The 20,907-nt window shown below is 43.5% G+C and overlaps 1 protein-coding gene across 1 annotated transcript in view; it reads left to right on the top strand.

Annotated features, from left to right (window-relative positions):
• CWF19L2 (CWF19 like cell cycle control factor 2) overlaps positions 1-20,907 on the top strand; it is a 1,282,529-nt gene that overhangs the window by 202,717 nt on the left and 1,058,905 nt on the right. Inside the window, exon 3 of the mRNA XM_078657031.1 lies at positions 13,542-13,664. Within this exon, the coding sequence (XP_078513157.1) occupies positions 13,542-13,664 (123 nt within the window). The remainder of the gene's footprint in view (positions 1-13,541; positions 13,665-20,907) is intronic.

Below are 20,907 nucleotides of genomic sequence, written 5' to 3'. Positions count from 1 at the left end.
ACCCCGCCACCTGAAGGCCTTCCAGTTGTGACAAACAGAGAGAGTCTGGCACATGGGGGACAAGTGTCGCTTGGCTGAGCTGATGTGGAGGAGGGTGGGTGTGGGGAGGGGGGGATCAAGGAGTGGTAGGGGTAGGGGTAGGGGTAAGGGGGGTTTTGTTCTTCCTTCTGTCTGTTACTTGTCTTCCTCACAAGTGGTCTCTAGGCTTCCGGCGGGATAGTAGTGAATTTTTATGTAAGTGGGGTCGAGCTCCGGGATGTAGCCCCAGATGCTGTGTTTTCTTATAATGTGCATCCGCCCTGCCGAAGAGTTGATGTAGGCAGCTGGGCTGTGTTATAAGATACTCTAACCGCATAATAATAATAATAATAAAAATGTTTTATTCTAAAACCTGCTTCATTGGCAAAGTTGGATTTTAAGTCACCAATATGAATATGCCACTGTTGGCTTGTCCTTACCATTTGGTGCCTGCAGCCTGTATCTTTGACCACTTGACTAGGTGTAGCAGGCAGTTGGTCTTTGTGTTTTGCTCTCAGACAGTGAGACAAAGGGGAAATAGCTGTCGCCACAATACCCCATCTATGACTTGATCGGGGAGGCAGAGCTGTCACCTACCACACTTGTACATCACAAAGACTCTTCCTCCGCACACCCACAAAGGGTTTCACATTAGTCCTTGGTGCCCCCAAACACGATGATACCAGGGCAGGGAGGCAGGAAATTCCACACACCTCCCTAGGGGGAGTACTCTAGACATTTCTTCTGCTTGAAAGTAGGCACAAAGTATAAATGTTGGACCCTCGGACCCAACTCTTCACTACACCTCTTGACCTGTGAAAGACTCGGAAGTACTACTGCTCTGCTCTGATGCAAGAGGGACAACTACTCTGCTGCCTGAGTGAAAAGGACTGGACCTGCATCTTGACCTCAGGACCAAGGGCTAGTTGTTTGGCCTCCTGATTAGAGTTTCAGGGCCAGAAAAGGCTCCAACCACCTTGCACCTGGGCTCTGTCTGCTGTGAGTCTACACCCCCTCCCTCCCAGGGTTACCATCCTAGTCCTCGACCTTTGGATGTGGGCCTGAAGGTGCTCTGATGGCACAGCTGTGGTCCAAGCAGAACTGTCCCAGAGAGACGCTTCACCTCTCAGCTTAGCATCAGAACCCCTAGAGCACGATGCATCCTCGATGCAGGACCTAGCATCGCAGCCCGCAGCTTCCTCAGAATTACTGCTGAACTATGCATCCTCTATGCAGTGCGTTAAAATGCTCCACAACCCGAATTTAAGATACTTTGTTCAGTGGGCCTTACTTGGTATCCAGATCGCTCTCCACCACTACCTGATAACCACAGTTGGCGCTTTGTGCTTTTTAGCACTATCTTTACCTAAATCTTTAAAATTCCATATCTCCCGTTCTACTGATTGGATTTTTGTTGTTAAATAATGTATTAAATGTATCTCTATTTTTCTAAATTAGTGTGAAATTGTTTTTGGTGTGTTTTCATTTTATTACTGTTTAAATGCTGTGAAAATCACATTGCCTCTAAGTTAAGCCTCACTGCTTTTGTACCAGAGGTCTGAGCACAGGTGAATATGGGGTTTACTAGTGTTTCACATTGACAATAATTGTGGTTGCTGCTTAAGTAGTATTTCGCTCCCCTAAACCAGCAACCCATTTTCTTACACTTATCAAACGCTTTTTCTTCCTGAAGGACAATAGCAGCTGTTGATGTCTACAGAATGTTTGATTTTTGTAGGACATGACAGAATAATCTGATGTTATTTATGTCTTTACCCTCCTTGGGGTTATCTGTAATGTTTGCATTAGTAGACGTTCCTGTGATATTACCAGTATTCGCAAAGTGATGAAATAAAGTGTAGCTTGGATGCAATAGTTATGTTGCATATTCTATATAAAATGTGCTAGTTAGGCTATCTGATCATGGGGATTTCTCAATTTAGAGCTTTGGATAGCCTTTAGTATTTATATATGACAAATGAGTCTGTTTAGTTGAATTGTACAGTCTCAATCAAGGGAAAGATTTGGGAGACTAGGTATTTCTTACATTCTTCTAGTTTAATTTTGGTTTCTGGTCTGTAGAGTATTTCAAAGAATTCTTGACAGGCACCTAGTATGCCTCTTGAAGATGTTTGATTATTGTCCTGATTGTTTTTTATGGCAGATAATATTAGTTCTTGTTGTGTTTGAGATAGTTTGCTAGAAACTGACCGACTTATTTTTTTTCACATGCTTTGCTTTTTTAAAGGAAACCTATTTATGAGCCTTTTTGCTCAAGATTTTAGTGTAATTATACTTAAGTGCTTTTAATTCATTTAGTAACAAGGAACATTTTGTGTGATTGAGTTTGACTTCTAATGATTTAATTTTGGTTTCTAGTTTGTTCAGGCTTATGTATTTTTATGTCCTGTTAGGCATTATGTTAATCATTGAGCCTCTTATTGTGGCTTTCAGGGCTTTTCAGAATGCTTTTGGAGGCATTTCTTCTCTTTGGTTCTCTTGCTTAAAAATTATATATGTCAGTATGAATTGTGTAGTGCCTCATTATCCACCAGGGCATCTATCATCCCTTATTGTTCTGTCATGGTCATTTTCTTTCTCTTATGAGAAAGTCCATTTAGGTGCAAGCATGATCTGAGGTCGCAATTGCTTCAGTTTTGCTCTTAGGTGTGAGTTCCAGGTGTTGAGTCTATTAAAAGGTAGTCAGTCCTTGATAACGAATCACGTGGATGCAAAAAGAAAGTATAATCACTTCCGGCTGGGTTGCCTATACACCAGACATCGATCAGGCTGTGAGGTTTACACTAGTTTAACATTTATGGGCCATTCAACTACGGTAATGCATGAGGGAGTATGGGATATAGTTAGGAAATACAATACATGTGATGTTGATGTAGACATATGACACTTTAATTTATCTGTCTTGTCCAGAGGCAGCGGTTCTAGTTGTACTCAATGAACTGCGAAAGATTGGAAGACTGTTGGGCCTGCAACTTAATATGTGTAGGCCGGGCTTGCTCCCAATTGCAGTTTATGCTAGACAACCCCACGTGAGCTACCGGATGTGGAGTTGGCATGGAAAATGGATACATTTCGTTATCTGGGGATGCTGCTAGCTCATACTGCTAAGCGACAATACTCTTACAATATGGGTAGAGTGATCGGGGTCTAGAGGCATTGGTCTATTTCCGGGATAAGCACCCTGTCCCAGTGAGGGACACTGTGGCATTGGCAAGCATGGTCTTTCTCCCTAGGTGTTTTTACTCTTTTCCGAACTCCATTCACCATGTACCGCAGTCAACTTTTAGGACTCTGGATCAGTTGTTGACCTCTCTAATGTGGGCTGGTAGAAGGAGCTAGGGCAGCTTTCATAAATAAAACTAGATAAAATGGAGAGCAGCTTGAAACTAAACTACATAGTCACAGAGCTTCAAGATGTGACGAAGCGGTGTGGAAAGGGAGACATCCAGTAGAAGATTATGGTGAGGGGCACAATAGAGATATAAGGGCTTCCTTGGTGTCTGATGCAGGAGACAAATCAGTTCACCAAATTACTTATGATTGTACATAAGCCAGCAGCAGCTTGGGGCATGGTGGTTACAAGGTTGCTGCATTGCCTTCCATTTTTTAGATTGTTGCATCTCGGCTGGATGAAACTATTCTGGAACATTACCTGAGACACGTCTTTCGAGAAGTGGAGTCCAGGTGGTTGTCTTAGCCTCGGAGAGTGTTATCAGGCTGAATAGTTTATCATCTTCAGAGAAGACTGTAAGACCTTTAGTGTTACCTAGGGACAGTTTCTACAATTTGCTAAATTAAGTAACACATCTCGGGAAATTTGGTCTGAGTTCCTGAATATGCCTCAGGTGTTCGCTACCATGGAGACCATATTGGAGGGAAGTAGCGGTTGTCAAATGATATCCCGACTCTATAAATGCCTGAAAGGTGACGGAGTAAAAACCCCATTGGGTGTTAGATCGAAGTTGGAAGAGGAGTTGGGGGACCCCTCTTAGATATGGAGTAGAATGCTGCATGTGAATTAGTCCAAACAATTGCTAGCAATCAGTGGTTTAAACTATGACATGCTACATCTCCCCAACTTGACCCCCGATGAAGCTCCACAAAATATTACTACAAAGATCTACTACTTGCTGAAATGTTACATATGTTCTACGAATGTGGAATGGTGCAGAAATACTGGAAAGAGATTGTTGTAACCCTCAAATGAATGAAAGATCTAATTGTAGACACTACTAGGAAAGTGTCTTCTAGGGCTCCTACCAAAGCCCAACAACCATACAAGTTTGCTCCCTTGGGGCTGCTTTTGGGGAAAAGATACTAAGCGATCCATTGGATCTCGGCTAGAGTGCCCTTGTGTAAGGTTTGTATGAAAGACACAACTGAATGGGCACTCGTGGATTAGAGGTGTTTGAGAGAGGTTACAACTGATGGAAAAGCATAAAATGAGGTTGGAAGGTGGGCAGAAACGAATAAACTGCTCTCTGCAGACATGGAATCAGCAAGCAGTGGTGGTGATGATGGCCTAGATAAGAACAGAAGTATGCATATGAGGCTATGAAGAAGTTATAGCTGGTCTTGATGTATTAGATGAGTGAGACTTGCCAACGAAAGGGGGAAAGTATGCATACTTGTTGTAATGGGTCTGCCTATGAGTGCCTACAATATGCAGATGTTATTATTGCATTGACTGGCTCACAGGACACCTGGATAACATCAACCTGTTTTTTTTGTACATACATATTCCTGTACAGCAAATGTCACACAATATGCTGCAAGGGTGTGGGTTACTTTTGTTTGTGTGTACTTATCAATAAACAAAGACTATAAAAAAAACATTTGCAAGGGAATTGTTTGGTCTGAATTTTACTTTAGATATTCTGCATAAGTTACCTTCCATTGGTAGGTTTAAGATCCCCTTGCCCAATAATTACGGCTAGATTTTTTGGAACATCACTTATTGGTTTGTTAAAGGCAGACCAGAAGTCTAGGGAGTTATTGTTCTGTGTATAGACATTAATAATAAGGAACTCTGATTTGTAGCTTGTTTGCTGCTACTAAAACCAACAACTGTCTTTGTCTTTTTGTTGTGATAGGACTTGAAATGCTTTTTTGGATATCAGAGTAGTGATCCATTCCTTCTTTTCTTGTGCTGGGGAGCTAAAACTATCATTTGTCAAGTTATAGTTGAACTTTAGAATATTCTTTGTGCCAAGTTTCTCTTGCAAGAGTATTACATCTCCTTTTAGTTTATAGCAATAGTCGTTTTGTTTTTTAACAGGATGGTTGAACCTTAGTGTGCAATGAGAGAATGTTTAAAGTTTGTCTATTGAGTGGTATTATTTAGCTGTGTTTTGAGGAATGGTCTAGAACTGTGCGGTAAAAGGAGTCTTTGGTCATCCCATATCTCGTTATGAACTATGTGATGCAGGGCATGCAGTTGCATTTGTAACAGATCTACAAGGTTTCTAATGGAATCTGATTGTGTATAGGTTGTCAGTTGGTGATAATGTGTAAAGCATAGGGATAATTTACGAGACTGAAGGGTCAAATAGTCTAGGGTCTCATGGGGCGTGAAAATGACATATTGCCTGTATGGAGGGAAAGAACGTATTAGCACAGATAATGCCGAAGCAGAGAGTTAAAGAGGGTATAGGATAGGAAATAAGAAAAGAGATAGGAAAATAATTAGTCAAATAAATTAAACATCAAGACCCAACCCCATTCCCCTACCCATGAGAGGTACAGAGCTGTGGCTCTCATCCAGCATAAGAGTGGCGCGTAGGAATGCCGTTAACGGTCTGGTCCATGTCAGATTAAGAAATGTTTGATATGAAGGACTCTAGCTCCTGCTGTTGATTGGAGAACCTAGGTTTTTTCCTGTATGCAATTGTTAATCGTGAGAGGCCCACAAATATGACATGGATAGCTAATTTACAAAGATCTTTCCTGAGGGCAAGAAAGCCCTTCCTGCGGTTCACTGTGTCTTTTGCGTAGCCTTGCGCAATACCAATCTTTGCACCATTCCATAGAATCTGTTGCTTTTTCTTCATTTGATTGAGAATTTACTCTGACGTGTCTGTTGATATTTTCCCAGATGGAATCCTCTGAGCTCTCAAAATCATTTTTTAGAACTAATTTTATTGTTTTTACACAACACCAAGAAAACAGCACCATCTCTAGCACCGTCCCAGGACCCCTGCAACTGCCTTTCAGGCCCATCCATATAGTCAATCTATGTTGCATTAACCAAATTATATAAAATAATATACAATACGTTCCCCACTTCAGTGACATGTCGTCGCCATGAAGAACTGGATGTAAATATCCCTCCTCTGCTAACTGGGCTTGTTCAGTGTATGATTCAGTAGCATTTTGTCCAGGGAGCCCATATTCGCTTATATTTTGTGGAACCCCATGTCCCTTGTACACCATCTTTTTTGTCGGTGCACTGCAGTCCATGTCCCTAACCCATTCATGCAGTGGCGATGCCTGTTCTGGATCTCAACATCTTTATCAAAGAACAGAACCATTGTATGAGGCAACCATGACTTAGGCACACAAATGTGCCCTGTTCTTTGGCAGACCAAAAATCCTTTGTTTACCTCTATGTTCGATGTCGTCTAGTTTGTTAGGATTGCTACTAGTCTCCCAAGCCGTTAGTGGTTTTTAGGTCTCGCACTGCGATTTGCAGGCCAAAGGCCTGCAGTCGCAGAGCGAGTCTTTTGTAATCGTTTCACGCGTTTTACTTTCAAGGAGTAGGCAGAGCGGACAAGAGGCTGTTACGCGCACGCAGCCGGCCGCAATGGGATCAGGTCGCGCGCTCACCCTCTCCTGTCTCTTCTTTCTCTCCTTGGACGCCTCATGCATACACACACACAGCCCCTGCTTTTCGCACAAGCACACACACAGACACACACACGGGCACACGAGCGCACATACACACACACACACATGCACACATACAGACACCAACTCCCCCCCCCGCCGCCGCCTCCACCCCCCAAGGGTGAGATGTCCCCCCCCTCTTTCCTCGCACTCACCTGAGAGGTCGGCGCGGGCCCCACCGAGCAGCAGGAGGCAGGCGGCGAGCAGCAGCGGCGGCTCCATGGCGCTTGGTCCGTCCGTCTGTCTGACTGCCGGCGCGTGCCCCCTTTCGGCCTCCTATACAGATGCGTGAGAGAACAAGGCCCAGTGCGCCCCTCTTACGCACTGAGCGAGCGCGCGCGTGCCCGCCCGCCACAGAAAGAGAGCACGGACAAGGACCCGGGTCTAATATCAGCTGCGCACGACCCGAGCCCGAGGACAGGGGGCAGACCAGGGCCATGGAAGTAGAAGGACAAGGGCCGCGAGCCCGCCTGCGCTCGTGTATCGCTTTGTGTGAGCACAGAGGCAGTCTACGCTGCCAGGTAACAGTGAGTATTCCCAATATTCGGCATTGCTTTGGGGGTGACCAGACACTCGTTTGTTTTACTTTTAGCGCCCACGCACGCACCACTCACGTGCTTGTTTTACCTTGTGTTCCAGAGCTCTCACCAGTCTCCTTTCATCATTCAAGCCTGTAGACAACTGAGAGCATTTATTTCTGTTTTCTCTCTTTTCGATAGTATTGGTGGAGTTTATCGCTGTAATTAGATGTTCTCTACGTTTTTTGGTAGTGAGGTCTGTTGAGCTGCTGGGTTTCCCCAGAGAATCCTCATTGATATTGTCCGGGTCTCTGCATGTGGTCAGAGAGCGCCTGGGTAATCCTCTAACCACTGTTTGACTGACAGGTCACCCTTGGAGTTCAGTCACATGATAAAATGTGCAGGAGTAGACCCTGCCAGCCTTATACGTGTAACTCTTATATGTGCCTGTGCTCATGGGGTGGGGCTGGACATACAGTGAAGCTCTAAGGCGCGCACGCGCAAGCACTGTGAGGCCCTGACCTGAATCTATTTTAGGGACTTCAGTTTTATTTAAGACTATTAGTAATGTTCTTTCTATACATTTTCCCTTCTCTCCCATTCACTCATTATCTCTCTCTCCCTTTCACTCGTAATCTCGTTTTCTGACTATATCTGTCTGTCAGCCCTCTTTCTTTCTATAGTTCACCCTCGTTCTCTCTCGCTCTCATATTTATACAACTTACTAGCTGCTCTGATTCTTCCCCCACTCTGTCCCTTCTTTTTTCTCTCCCTCAAGATTCCCCTCTTCTCTCCTCGTATGTCGGTCTCTCTCCTTCTGTCCGTCTTCTCCCCCCCCCCCCCCCCCCCCCCCACCACCTCTCTCGTCCTGCCCTCGGTTATGTAAGAAGCTCTCCTTCAGATTTCTAGCAAGTACACACACAAGGGCCCTTACTTAATACACGTTCCGTAGGATAAATCTGTTTCTGGCAACTCCTTGGAAACAAGAATGGCGCAGATCTTTCTATCCCTGGAGTTGAATTTGTAATTTTCAGAACCTCGCTGTCTCGAGCAGAATTCTTGAATATAATTCTTTATTTTTACTAACGTTTACCTGGCAGATAATTTATTGCGACGCTCTTAGCATTTGGAACAGTTCCAGTCTCCCAAGCTGTCCGAGGAATCCACAGAACTAAGGGGCATATTTACAAACAAGAATTTGCAATGCAATAGGTGCCCTCATTTACGTGAGTTTGAGCTATTCACATTGCAAATAACAATGCCTTTTAGTTTTGTTTTCGTTTTTAAAACTTAAATAATAGGCATTGTCATTTATAATGCCAATAGCTTAAACTCACGTAAATGCGAGACCTATTGCATTGCAAATGCTTGTTGTGTTTGAGTCTTTCATTTCCCAGGAGATTCTGCCTCTAAGATTCTCTCTACTTTTCAAATGTACACCAACTGAGCTTGCACAGTATCTGTATTAGATTTTGTTCCTTGTTCTAAGACATGTAGTTCAGCCAGTCTTTGCAGAATCTGCTGATGATGTGCTACTGTTCACAGAAGAAGCTGACTCAAATCTACCATGTGTAATGTAAGAGATGTCTGGACATACCTCAGTGTTGGAATCTTCCCTTAATCCCTTAATAGGGATACAACTGAGGCCTTCCCATTAAATAATCACTGCCCCCCCTCCCCCATCTCAAAACCTGGTAGTAAAATAGCAAACCAAAGCCTAGAAATACTTAGGAACTTGGTGTGATAAGGACTTAAAAGACACTAAATCGCTTGATGTATCTAAAACCTCTTCCAAACCCAAGGAGATACTGTCAAATAAGTCACTAAAATTCTTAACATGGTGGGTAAGAATTTTATCTCCAGCATGCTCCTGATATTACTCTCACAAATTGAACACAGATGAAGGTGGAACCCAGTGGCCACATTTTCAAGGCACCAAACAGTGTTCTTGACACATGACCGTTCTTAGTTGTTTGCAGATAATGTGTACCAGACCACTTGCCTCATACCTCTTATTGCGCCCCTAACAATCAACAACGTCAAACAACTAACAATCTCTCATTCGGACACAATCTTCAACACAAAATCGATGCTTAATTTCCTTGTTAAAAGGTCGGACACTCAAATGCCTGACTCATATAGAGCCTTACTTTTCCAGAACAGCTCTATAAAGATTAATGGTCTGAAAGTATCCCTGTAGGATTGGGCATCTAAAGGCATCAATCTCATCGAAGACTTAGATCCCAGAGAGAATCCTAAAACGTTAAAGTTTACTTTTACACCTTTGAGAAACCTGGCATAAAGTTCTCCTGTCGTAAAGTAATGGGGAAAAAAAATGATGAGAAGAAATAATTAAAAGTAATTTTATTGTATTTTAATAAATGTTACATTAAAGTTTTAATTCAAACGTTATTAAAGTAGGGTAACATTTAAAATATCTTTTTAGATACTTTTTAACATTAAATTATATTTCATTATATTTTTAATTTGTTTAGATCATTTTAATATAACTTAACATTAATTCCCATGGGCTTTTTTTTTAAGTCCCTACCTCCATTATTTCTAGGGGCGGGCGGAAGCTTAGCGGGCGGAAGTTTTGCGGAGCTTTGCATAGCGCGACTACGCAAAGCTCCATGAAACGGTAAAAAATCTCAGCGAGCACGCAAATCTTCCGCGAACATGCAGAATTGCTTGTTCCGCCCGTTCACTATGCTTTTTTCCTGTTTGCATGCTGGGGAGATATATCTCACAAACACACATTTTAAAAGCACGAACAAGCAAAAAATTTGGCGAAGCTGTGGATTGCGGAATTTTGGGCAATTCCGTGTTCTCCGTGGAATGCGAAATTACCCAAATTCCGCGAGCGGAACAGAATTTATCACCCAGGCCTAATTATTTCCAATAAGAAGGTGTTGCAGTACTAGTGGTTGGCCATGTGTGGTACTAGATTTGTTCCAGCTCTGAGCTGGAGTACATTTACTACAGTCTTGGGCCCTGTTTTGGCTGTACTGACTTAGAAGTGTAGTTTGTAAATAGAAATTGAATTACTCTTTTGTGGGTGGGTGCATGTCTCTCCCTAAACCCCTTAGTAGCCCTTCCTTAACCCCTCATTATTCCACCCTTACCATCAAGCATTCCCCTTTTTCCATCCACTTCCCACACTTACTACTGATTAGAAAACTTACATGTGTGAAGATCTTCCCATAGGAAAGATAGGAAAGGAGAAGATTTATACTCATAGGTTTGTAAATTGCATTTTGTAGTATGTAAATTGTGCTACTGTGATACTGCTTTACATACTACAAAATGCAGTTTGCGAATTTGGCCCTCAGAGCCGAGTATAGGGGCAAATGGTTGAGGTTCATCCAATGAGCACCTGTGAAAAACATCAACCCTCTCACCAGCTTAGTTAGGGCTGATCTATTATTCTTAGTCGCTGGGCTGAGATGAAAATGCAGGTGAAAATCTGCAACACTTACCTTGCAACCATTGGAGTTTGCTGGAATAGACGATAGAAGTCCATTTGACAGGCCTCTGAGGATTTTCAAAAGCTATACAATGGGCGTAATTTATCTGTCCCCAGTTGGGTATCTTAAAGTCTCTTGGAGCATGAACCAGGCTGTTGCATGTGCTTTTTCAGCTGTTGGCCACGTGTTATTTAAGGCTTCTTATGTGGAAAACCTTTTTCTTGTTCACCATATCATCTGCCTAGCACATATGTGAGCTGCAAGCTCTTTGTGCTTCGCATTCAACCACGGTAATACATAGAGACAAATTGGTCCAGAGGACTTACCACACCTTTGTTTCAAAGGAGCTGCCAGCTTGCCACCTGTACGAGTCGGAGTCCATTCTTCTGTTAATTGTTTTCTAATCATGATGTCTCAAGGGCTGGAGAGACACTGCACAATGTCCATGTCAAGCATGCTTTGTGCTTTTATCTTGATAGAATCAAGTACTTGTGTTCTCATCGATTTTTCATGACTTTTGGAACCAATGAAGCAGACTCAGTGCTTCTCACTCATGGACCCTATCCCCTGCCTGGTATTTGGGTGCACTCCGCCAGTGGCATTCTCGAGGCAAGTACCTGTTGGAGATATGATGGACAGCTACATAGGTTATCTCACATGTATTCTTCTGACAAATATGTTCTTGAGGATTCATCCTCCAGTAATTTTCAATTTAGCAAGGAGTGTCTGTGCAACCTGCTTGCCTCGACCTAAGCTGCCTGATACTATATTCTAGCCTCGCTTTTTCATTTCAATAGATGGGAAATATAGTCACAAGTTTGAGTTTTGTCAGGACATAGGACAAAGTATGGTGACTGAGTTCATCTTAGTTCATAGTCTTTTTCACATCAATGCCCTCCCTTGGACCTTCATTAGTTGACTGAAAATAGATCTCATAGATCGATGCCCATAAGATCTTGAAATGCGCCTTACTGAGTGGGCTAATAGTTTCAGTGGCATAATGACTACTTTGCATGTGGGCAGTCCTTTTTGCAACGATGCAGTGAGCAGAAAAAACAAACGATGGACTGGAATAGTGCTCAGATCATTGCCAGTCAATTTGATTAATTGAAGCATTCGATCTGTGACATTATACATTCATTCTTCTAATATGGATCAGCTCCAGGTTTCTCCCATGTTTATCAATACCTGGGTTGAAGTATGGAAAACAGGAGCGTCGGACCTTCCTCTGCTTCTCTTCAGTAGCCGCTTTCAAGCCATGACACAGCTATCAATGTAGATCTTCCCTGCCATGGCATCAGAGCCCTACATTATTGTCACAGGGGTAGATTGTTGGGGAAATGCACATGGGAACCATAGTTTACATCCTGTAGCTTCTGTGATTTTCCATTCCTTCGCCCTATCTCTTGTCTGTACCATTTATCCCCTTTCTTATTACTATATAAACTGAAGATAATTATTTCAGCTAAAAGCTAACCGTTTCTTGTAACCGTTTTGTGAAACGACTGCAGTGTGACTTATCATGAAATAGAGACTCATTTATCTTTAGATTAATTATCCAATCGTTAAAGACAAATTGAAGTCTACTGAGTGTGCAGCACGTACAACAGAATGGTGTCCGTTTTTATATTTAGCACATCGAGAACGAAGCATTGGCTCTTACTAGACAGAGATGCTTCTGCACAAGGGACAACAGTTCATAGGAAATAAAGGCTTGAAATATGTGTCTGTGTTAAAGCATCTCCCGAAGCAGAGGACTTTGAAATATCAAATGTTACTCCTCTTTTCTTACCAATGAAACTTAAAACAGATAGCAGTGCAGTTGGGGACTTGCACTTGGACATTGATGTCAGAAAGTTGTTTCGGTCCCACCTAAAATATCTGCGTTCCCTTTGCGTCAAAAAATTTTAAATCAGTATTTTTCTTAGGAACCTGCCTTTATATTGGTGTGAAGCAGGGAAAGAAAATTATTGCCTTCCCTAGGAATTACCTTATTTAGTTGGACTGTAACTGGAGTGAATCACTGGAAAGCCTGGTAGTGCTGTGTTGCTGCTGTGTGCCATCTTGGAGCTCCAGGCTCCTTCAGTAACCTGGAGAGTCCCCCAGAGGCCACGATAGCCTAGGGAAGGGAATATCAGCGCCATTGGGGCGCATTACAAGAGTTCAATCAAGAGGACAGGAAGGTGAGGTTTACATTGCGGATTGAGGTTTTGTGAGATAGGATCAGGGCTAACCTTGGTTTTAATATCTTCCACAAATGTGCTGCTTTTACCCACCTAGTTTATTCATGGTGTGTTAAGTAATGTAAATATTTAAATTTACAAAAGAGTTGCCAGACTCAATGTGATTACTTTGATGGCCACACTTAGCCGGGTGGGTGGGGCAGTCGATGTGTTTTGGGTACTGTGGAATTCTTCGTACAGTGTGCTGCACAGTATTAGGCATTTTGTACTTCGACAAGAGCTGGAATGAAAGATAGGTCGGGTTTGAACCAATATGGGTATAGATCGCTACAACTTCCATTTGAGGTAGAATGTAGGAAAATTGTTGTCCAAAGATCTCAGCTGAGTTAGTGAAAAGATTTCTGAATTTTGCCCATCAACTATAACTTTTATTTACTCTCTGTTTGAAGGAAAATTCTGCAAAGAAAAAGAAGAAAAAAGAGAAACATTCAAAGAAAGCCAAAAAAGAAAAGAAGCAAAAAAGTAAAAAGCGGAAGCTTGAAAAAAATGTGGAGTCTGCTGACAGTTCTTCGGTAAGTATTCAGAAGTGACGTGGCCACATACAGCACAGCGCTTTCTTTTTTTGTTTAAATGAAAATCTCGTAAGGAAGCTAGAACAGCCTTTCGATGCATTTTATGGTCTTGTCGAACTGCTTCAATCAATGTCTGCTGGTTGAATGATGTTCAGAAAAGGCTTCGGGTGTCTGCTTTATTGAAAACAATGACATTGGATTTCGTTTGTATACAAGAAACACATATTGAGGGAGGGATGGGATTCCTGTTGGAACAACTAGAGTTTTCATTACTAGCTCACACAAAGCATGGCTCTGAAACAAGAGGGGTGGCTATACTGGGTAAAGGGAGGGACTGTTCAGGGACTAGGAAGGCTGAGGATCAGTGGGGTAGGTGGGTTATAGTGGAATTAGTATGCAGGGGGAGAAGTTTACCCTGGTCTCTGTATATGGCTCCACAGAGGACGGTCCTGACATATTTGAATATCTAGATACGAAATTAGCCAGATGGCCTGAACCAATTATATGGTGTGGCGATTTCAACATTAATAGTCTCCCAGGCTCCGAGATACAAACAGGGAAGGGGTATACTGGTCGGAAGAAGAGATCATTTTGTGCATTAGAAGCTATGGCGCAACATAACGCATTGACAGATCTCTGGGCCAAACTGCACACACAGTTGGATGGTAGTACATTTTTTGCAGGTCCTCGCAAAATTCTGGTAAGATTAGATTGTTTTTTAATTTCTAACTCTTTACTATCCAGATCCCAAATTGAGAAACTCCCCCGAATAATATCGGATCACAACCCCTTGATTTTATCTATTAATTTAGTGGGGACAGCTGTCAAGCAAAACATCTAGACATTCGAGAGAGCCCTTCTGAAAGATATATTAATTACATGAATAATTGGATAAGGGAATTCTGGACTATCAATAGAGGGAGCACAGCCTCAGGTAATGCCTGGGATGCACTCAAGGCCGGAGCCCGAGGGGAGACACTAAGCTATTTAATCCATAAGCAGAAATCCAAGAGGATCAGAGTGAAGGAAATAGTGAGAACATAGGCTAAGGCAGAGGAAGATCTGAATCTACTAATCCAGCAGGGTATGCCCTTGGAACAGCTATTACTAAAATTATCTCATTAAAAGCTGAAGCAATAGAAGGCATTGCCAGTAAGACTGCAGCCAACTATTTAGCCAAGAAGGAACAATCCTTCGAATTGAGCGAGAGAGTTGGACATATCTTGGCAATTCGTACCCGACAGCAAGCAGCAGCAGGGGACATTAAGGGTATCTTGAATAGTCAAGGAAATATGGTATTCGAGCCAGAGGGCGTAAGAGAGGTTTTTAGACAATTTTATACAGCTCTCTATGGCGCAGAAGAGGGTGGCGGAATTATAGACATAAAGGATTATCTTAACCACAGTTTAGCTCCGGATTTGCCAGATGAAGAGAAGGTCATTTTAGAATCCCCAATCAATCTAGAGGAGGTGGCCTCAGCATTAGCGGACCTCCCTTCAGCTAAGGCAGCAGGCCCGGACCAGATCCCCGTTGAATTTTATAAGGTAGTCCAGAAAGTCCTTATCACAGAGTTGCTCAATCCGGTTATACAGGCCCAGCAGGGGCATTCAATTCTAAGCTGGGGGGAGGGGGGGGGCTCAAGTTATAGTTATTCTAAAAAAAGGCAAGGTATCTACAGCTCCGGGGTCATACAGGCCCATTACCTTGATGAATTCAGATGCAAAGATTTACTCCAAAATTTTTGTGAAAAGATTGGCTAGAGTAATGAAGGGCATGGTTAGTTCCACACAGCATGGTTTCATTCCAGGAAAGGGCACCACTCAGCACATTAGGCAGGTAATTACTCTGATTGATGCTGCCGGAGTCCCAGGGGACCCTATCGCAGCTTTATTTTTAGATGCAGAAAAGGCGTTCGACAGGGTCTCTTGGGACTACCTCTGGGAGGTAAAGAGATTATCTGGCTTAGACGAAGGCTATATTCGAGCGGTTCAAGCACTATATAGGGAGCCGACAGCCCGGATTAGGATTAATAGGGGACTTACCGCGCTGGTGCAGATCAACAGGGGGACTAGGCAGGGCTGCCCTTCGTCACCTCTGTTGTTCGCGCTTTATATGGATCCCTTACTGCGTAAATTAGAAGGTAACCTAAATATCCCCGCGATAAGCATAAATGGTATGCAATTTAAAACACTAGCCTACGCGGACGATGTGGCTATTGTTACTCCCAATCCCGTCCTAGCCATCGGTGAAGTAGAACCGGAAGCACAGAGATTTGGAGAGATCTCAGGATAAAGGCTCAATAGGAGCAAGACCCAGATAGTCAAAAACCCTTATGCTGTGTGTAATGACTACCGTGTAGTTAACATTGCAATTTATCTGAGGGTTGAGATCTCGGCAGACCTAGATACGGTAGTTGAACGGAATATGGCACTCCTAATGTCCAAAGTAAGCTTGGACCTAGTGAGAATGAATAATCTCCACTTATCTCTGGTAGGCCGTACAAATATAATTAAAATGCTAATTTTACCTAAGTTTTTATATTTCTTTAGGGCAATACCTTTATTTTTTTAGGCTAATTGGTTTAACAAATTGGAGGTACTTTTGAATAAATTCATCTGGGCGCACGGGAAAACCAGGAGGGCATATAGGTTTATCACTCTCCCTAGGGCTAGAGGAGTTTGGGGGGCCCCTGACTTTAGACTCTATTATTGGGCAGCAGCACTGCAATATATGCAGGGGTTGGTTGGAGGCGGTGGGATAGATCCTAAAATAACATCCACTTCTACTGAAGTTTATGCAACCATTCTTGGGACTGATACGGAGAATTCCTTTCTTAGCTGCACCGACTACTCCTACTTCAAAAGGACAAGGTTCAAGACAGTCCGGGCCACCCACAATATCTGGACTGCCTTTTTGAAGAAATTCGGCCTGGGTCGGTTCAATACGCGGCTTTATAAAAATAGAACAGAAGTGACGTGGCAATGTATTGAAATGGAAGAAGCTAAGCACAGTTAATTCCTAGTGTAATATTGCTGTTTCTAAGTGTGTCTCATATAGTGTTCCTTGAGTTAACAGTATTATGGAGTAGCTCTGCCCGTACTAACATGTTACAGAGGGAGCTCTTAGTTTCTCTCTTTGTATATTTTTATAATCAAATTTTTATTGATTATATTACACAAACATAATACGTTAGGTCGATAAATTCGTAATATGGACTTTCGAAATATCTTTGCAAGTTTGAGGGCTATCCCATGCCACATGTATGGGTTCCTTCATTTCTGCACACATTTCCGTAACTACTTTCCATGTAGTGATGGTTGGTGAATTTCTTGAGTTCCAGTGTTTTGCGATGTCCCATTTAGCAAGGGGGGTGCCTATATCCACCAAAGCTTTGTGTCCCCTGGAAAACCCCTCAAATCTTCTAGAGGTTGCAGCAGGGCAATACTGGGCAAGGACATATCAGGTGTGTAAGGACTCTCAATCGATGGGTGAAAATCTCTTGCCAATACGTGGCAATCATGGGGCGTTCCCAGACCACATGATAGGAGTTCCCCTCCTCTTCAGGGCGCCAAATCATTGTCATGTAGGGAACTGTCCAACTTCCCATAGTCTCTTAGGTGTAAGAAAAGTAATATGCAAATAGTTACTTTGAATGTGGCGGAGCTGGGATGACATGGCCAATTTCCGGGGAACCATTTGAGTATCCTTTCATTTATCCTCATCAGAGGAATCAACCCATGTGATTTGTTTATAGGGGATATTTACCTCCTTCTATTGCGCCCATAAATATCCTGGCTTCCACGGGGTTGTATTTGGGGGTCTCATCTAGAGAGTTCTGGTTTTGCATTTCACAGCTGAAGATATTTGTACAACTGAGTTTTGTGAAGGTCATATTCCTGTTTGAGTTCATCATCTGCGAACCTTGCTGTACATCTCCTACCCATGAGATGCTGATGAGGTCCCGTTTATGAACCCCATCAAGCTGTGTGCAATGGTGCAACCAACAGCAGTGCCATGGTGGGGCCTTAATCGTGACACACCGATCCTGCCCCATCCACCCGAGGGTGGCTCACCGTACCAGAAACACCACTCTAATAATCTCTTGGATAATGTGAGGGATGGGGGATCCATAGAGCAGGTCAGTAATGTTGTTGCAGCCCACCAGTGCCACCTCTAGCCGAAATGCGGTTTCAAACCACCCCCACCCCTGACACACACAGCCAGTCATTCAGTACCAGCGACTGGGACATCCAGTAATGCAATCTTATGCCAGCCATACCCATGCCACAATCTTAAATTGATTGGATAGATTTACCAAAAGTGATTTGTGGGGGCCTATCAGCCAATAGAAAGGAACTAATCTTGGCTAGTAAGCCCCAAAACCAGTTCTAGAGAATAGTCAACAGTACATTTTGGAGCGTGTAGAGGTAACAGGGAAGGGCCATCATTTTAAAGAAAGCCACACTGCCCAGTATTCAACAGGAGAGCAGCCCATCTGCCTAGGTCTCTCTTCACTTGGAGCGTTTGTGGGCTGAGATTCAGTGCCCAGGTGAAATTGGGTTCAAGGGCAACCTGGATCCATACATTTCTCAAGCTAATTCTACAGATCGGTTGTGCAACCGCCTCCCTTTGTTTCCTATATCTCCTTATGTGGTTCGAGTAGGTACTTGGATCAGATCACCCGCAGACCCGACACAACTCTGTAGAGTTCTGGCATGTCCACTATACGAGGCCCAATAAGCGAGACACGATAGAGGAACAAAAGTGTGGCATCAGCATTCAGTACTACCTGGTCTTCCACTGCAATCCATCAGTCTGACCCCTACACCTGTGCGTAAATGTTGCAGGGATTCTACTCAGACACAGAACTGTGCACAGAGACCCAGGACCTCCGTGAATTAGGGTGCGCCAAAAACTCACCTTAGTACCCAAAATCCACTACCAGACTAGCATCAGTGTCTCATTAGCTCTTCGTCCTATAGCAAAGTAACCAATGATTAGACAACCCAGAACATGCGACTTTGGTTACCTCATGTAAGGTGGGAAACATGAGCACTCTTTCGTTATACTCTCATACCAGTCCAAAACAGGGAGTAAAGGGAGACCGTTAGCAAGTTTAAAATTTTTATTTTAACGCCGTGATCTCCGGTGCAGCATCCATGGTCCAGGGAAGACATGGCTTGGCAGTTCGGGCTGGACTGTTCCAATGAGGCACAGGGTCAGACTGATTTGCATATGGCCATGTCTGAACAACTGGGGTGGTGGAGTGAGCTAAAGAATGGTGATGGATTAAACCCAGATCAGTTGACATGTGGTGAGTGTTTGATATGCTCAAACGCTCCGTCCATCATCGCCTTTGGTATCACTTTGTTCGCCCTAAGTTGGCAGGGTATGCCCAGACGTGGGTCCCTTGCTCATTCTGCCACTGGATTCAAGATAGCCTCCTGGCTGAAGAGGGCTATGAACCTGAAACCGGTCCCAGGATGCTTGTTTCTGGTCTAGGGAAGACATGGCTTGGCAGTTCGGGCTACACTGTTCCCATGAGGCACAGGGTCAGACTGATTTGCATATGGCCATGTCTGAACTGGGGTGGTGGAGTGAGCTAAAGAATGGTGATGGATTAAACCTAGATCAGTTGACTGGGGGTGAGTGTTTGATTTGCTCAAACGCTCCGTCCATCATCCCCTTTGGTATCGCTTTGTTCGCCCTAAGTTGGCAGGGAAAGCCCGGCGTGGGTCCCTTGCTCACTCTGCCCCTGGATTCAAGATAGCCTGGCTGATGAGGGTTATAAACACGAAACCGGTCCCAGGATGCTTGTTTTAGTCCAGGGAAGACATGGCTTAGCAGTTCGGGCTGGACTGTTCCAATGAGGCACAGGGTCAGACTGATTTGCATATGGCCATGTCTGAACTGGGGTAGCTAAAGAACAGTGATTTTATTAAACCCAGAGCAGTTGACTAGGGTGAGTGTTTGATTTGCTCAAGCGCTCCGTCCATCATCTCCTTTGGTATTGCTGTGATCTCAGGTACAGCATCTTAGCTAATACAAGCAGACCTATGATAAGAAATAAGATTGTCAGCATAGTTACTATTCCATAAAATACAAAGGGAGAAAGCATGTTATAATGCCAAATGGAAAGAGGTTAAATATATACCTATATTTCACCCTCCCTTGCTAGTAGGTTATTATATAACTAAAGAAGGTCTCTTAGGCTTGCATAGACGGCCCCCATACCTCAAAGGTTAGCAGGAGTGAATCACATCAAGTTCTGCACAAGCTCTCAACCTACGAATGTTCTCCAAGTGTGTTCAATCATGCTTACACAGTGCATTATTAAACGCGCCAGTGTCAGAGGTGGCCACAGCTGCATATGTGTTATGTCTAGAACGTGCGCTGATCAGCTCGAACAACAGCCACAGTGTTGAGATAACCTTGACAGCCTCGGCACTCACTCTACAGACTAAGCTAACAAACACAGTCTAGCAATGCAGTAAAAACAAGTTATTCTCATGTGAAGCTAAACACTCAGCCTAACTCCGAACAATATTCATAGTGTGTGCTATGTGCAAAGGACAGCAAGAAGGCAAAATGGCGTTTAAACTTCTAATAAGCTCTTGCTAACTTAACACTGTGTGAATATAAGGTTCATCCCCACTACATAACCTCTTACCCATGCTGCAAATGACTCGATGCCTGGGCCAAAAAGAGAGGGCATGGGGGCATCCCTGCCCGCTGCCTCAACATATTGAGAACCTGGGGGAGAGAATACCATTTACCTGAAATTTGCCTACGGTTGAGCATAAGGGATTTAAACATATGACATGAACTTAGGGCTAAAATCCAAGTCCCCCCCCCCCCCCCCCCCCCCCCAAAACATTCCAATCTAGGGAATCAAACACTTTCTCAAAGTCATTAAGTAGAAATGCTCTCATCCAGTCGACACCGTTTCAATAGAATCTCCTCAGCCGTAGCCCATTTTACCACATCTGCCACCTATTGGTCCACACTTAGTCCAGTCAGTGCTATCTAGGCAATTGCAACCCTCTGCTTCGCTAATAAAAGCATCAAGTGAAGGAATTTATAGGGCATCTTTTTCCCCTTAGTGCACCTGACGTCCCCCAACAAACACAATAAAGGAACTACTTCACAAAACGCAGGTTAATTCTCCTTGCTCTGTTTTCGTGCATCTTCCTCCCTGTTCATTGGGGTTTTGGACGTCAAGGACTGTAGTGTAGTTCCTATA

The sequence above is a fragment of the Lissotriton helveticus genome, chromosome 8, assembly GCF_964261635.1.
Source record: "Lissotriton helveticus chromosome 8, aLisHel1.1, whole genome shotgun sequence".
Lineage (NCBI taxonomy): Eukaryota > Metazoa > Chordata > Amphibia > Caudata > Salamandridae > Lissotriton > Lissotriton helveticus.
The sequence above is the reverse complement of the archived record's forward strand: the minus strand, read 5'-3'. Positions and strand labels throughout refer to the sequence as shown.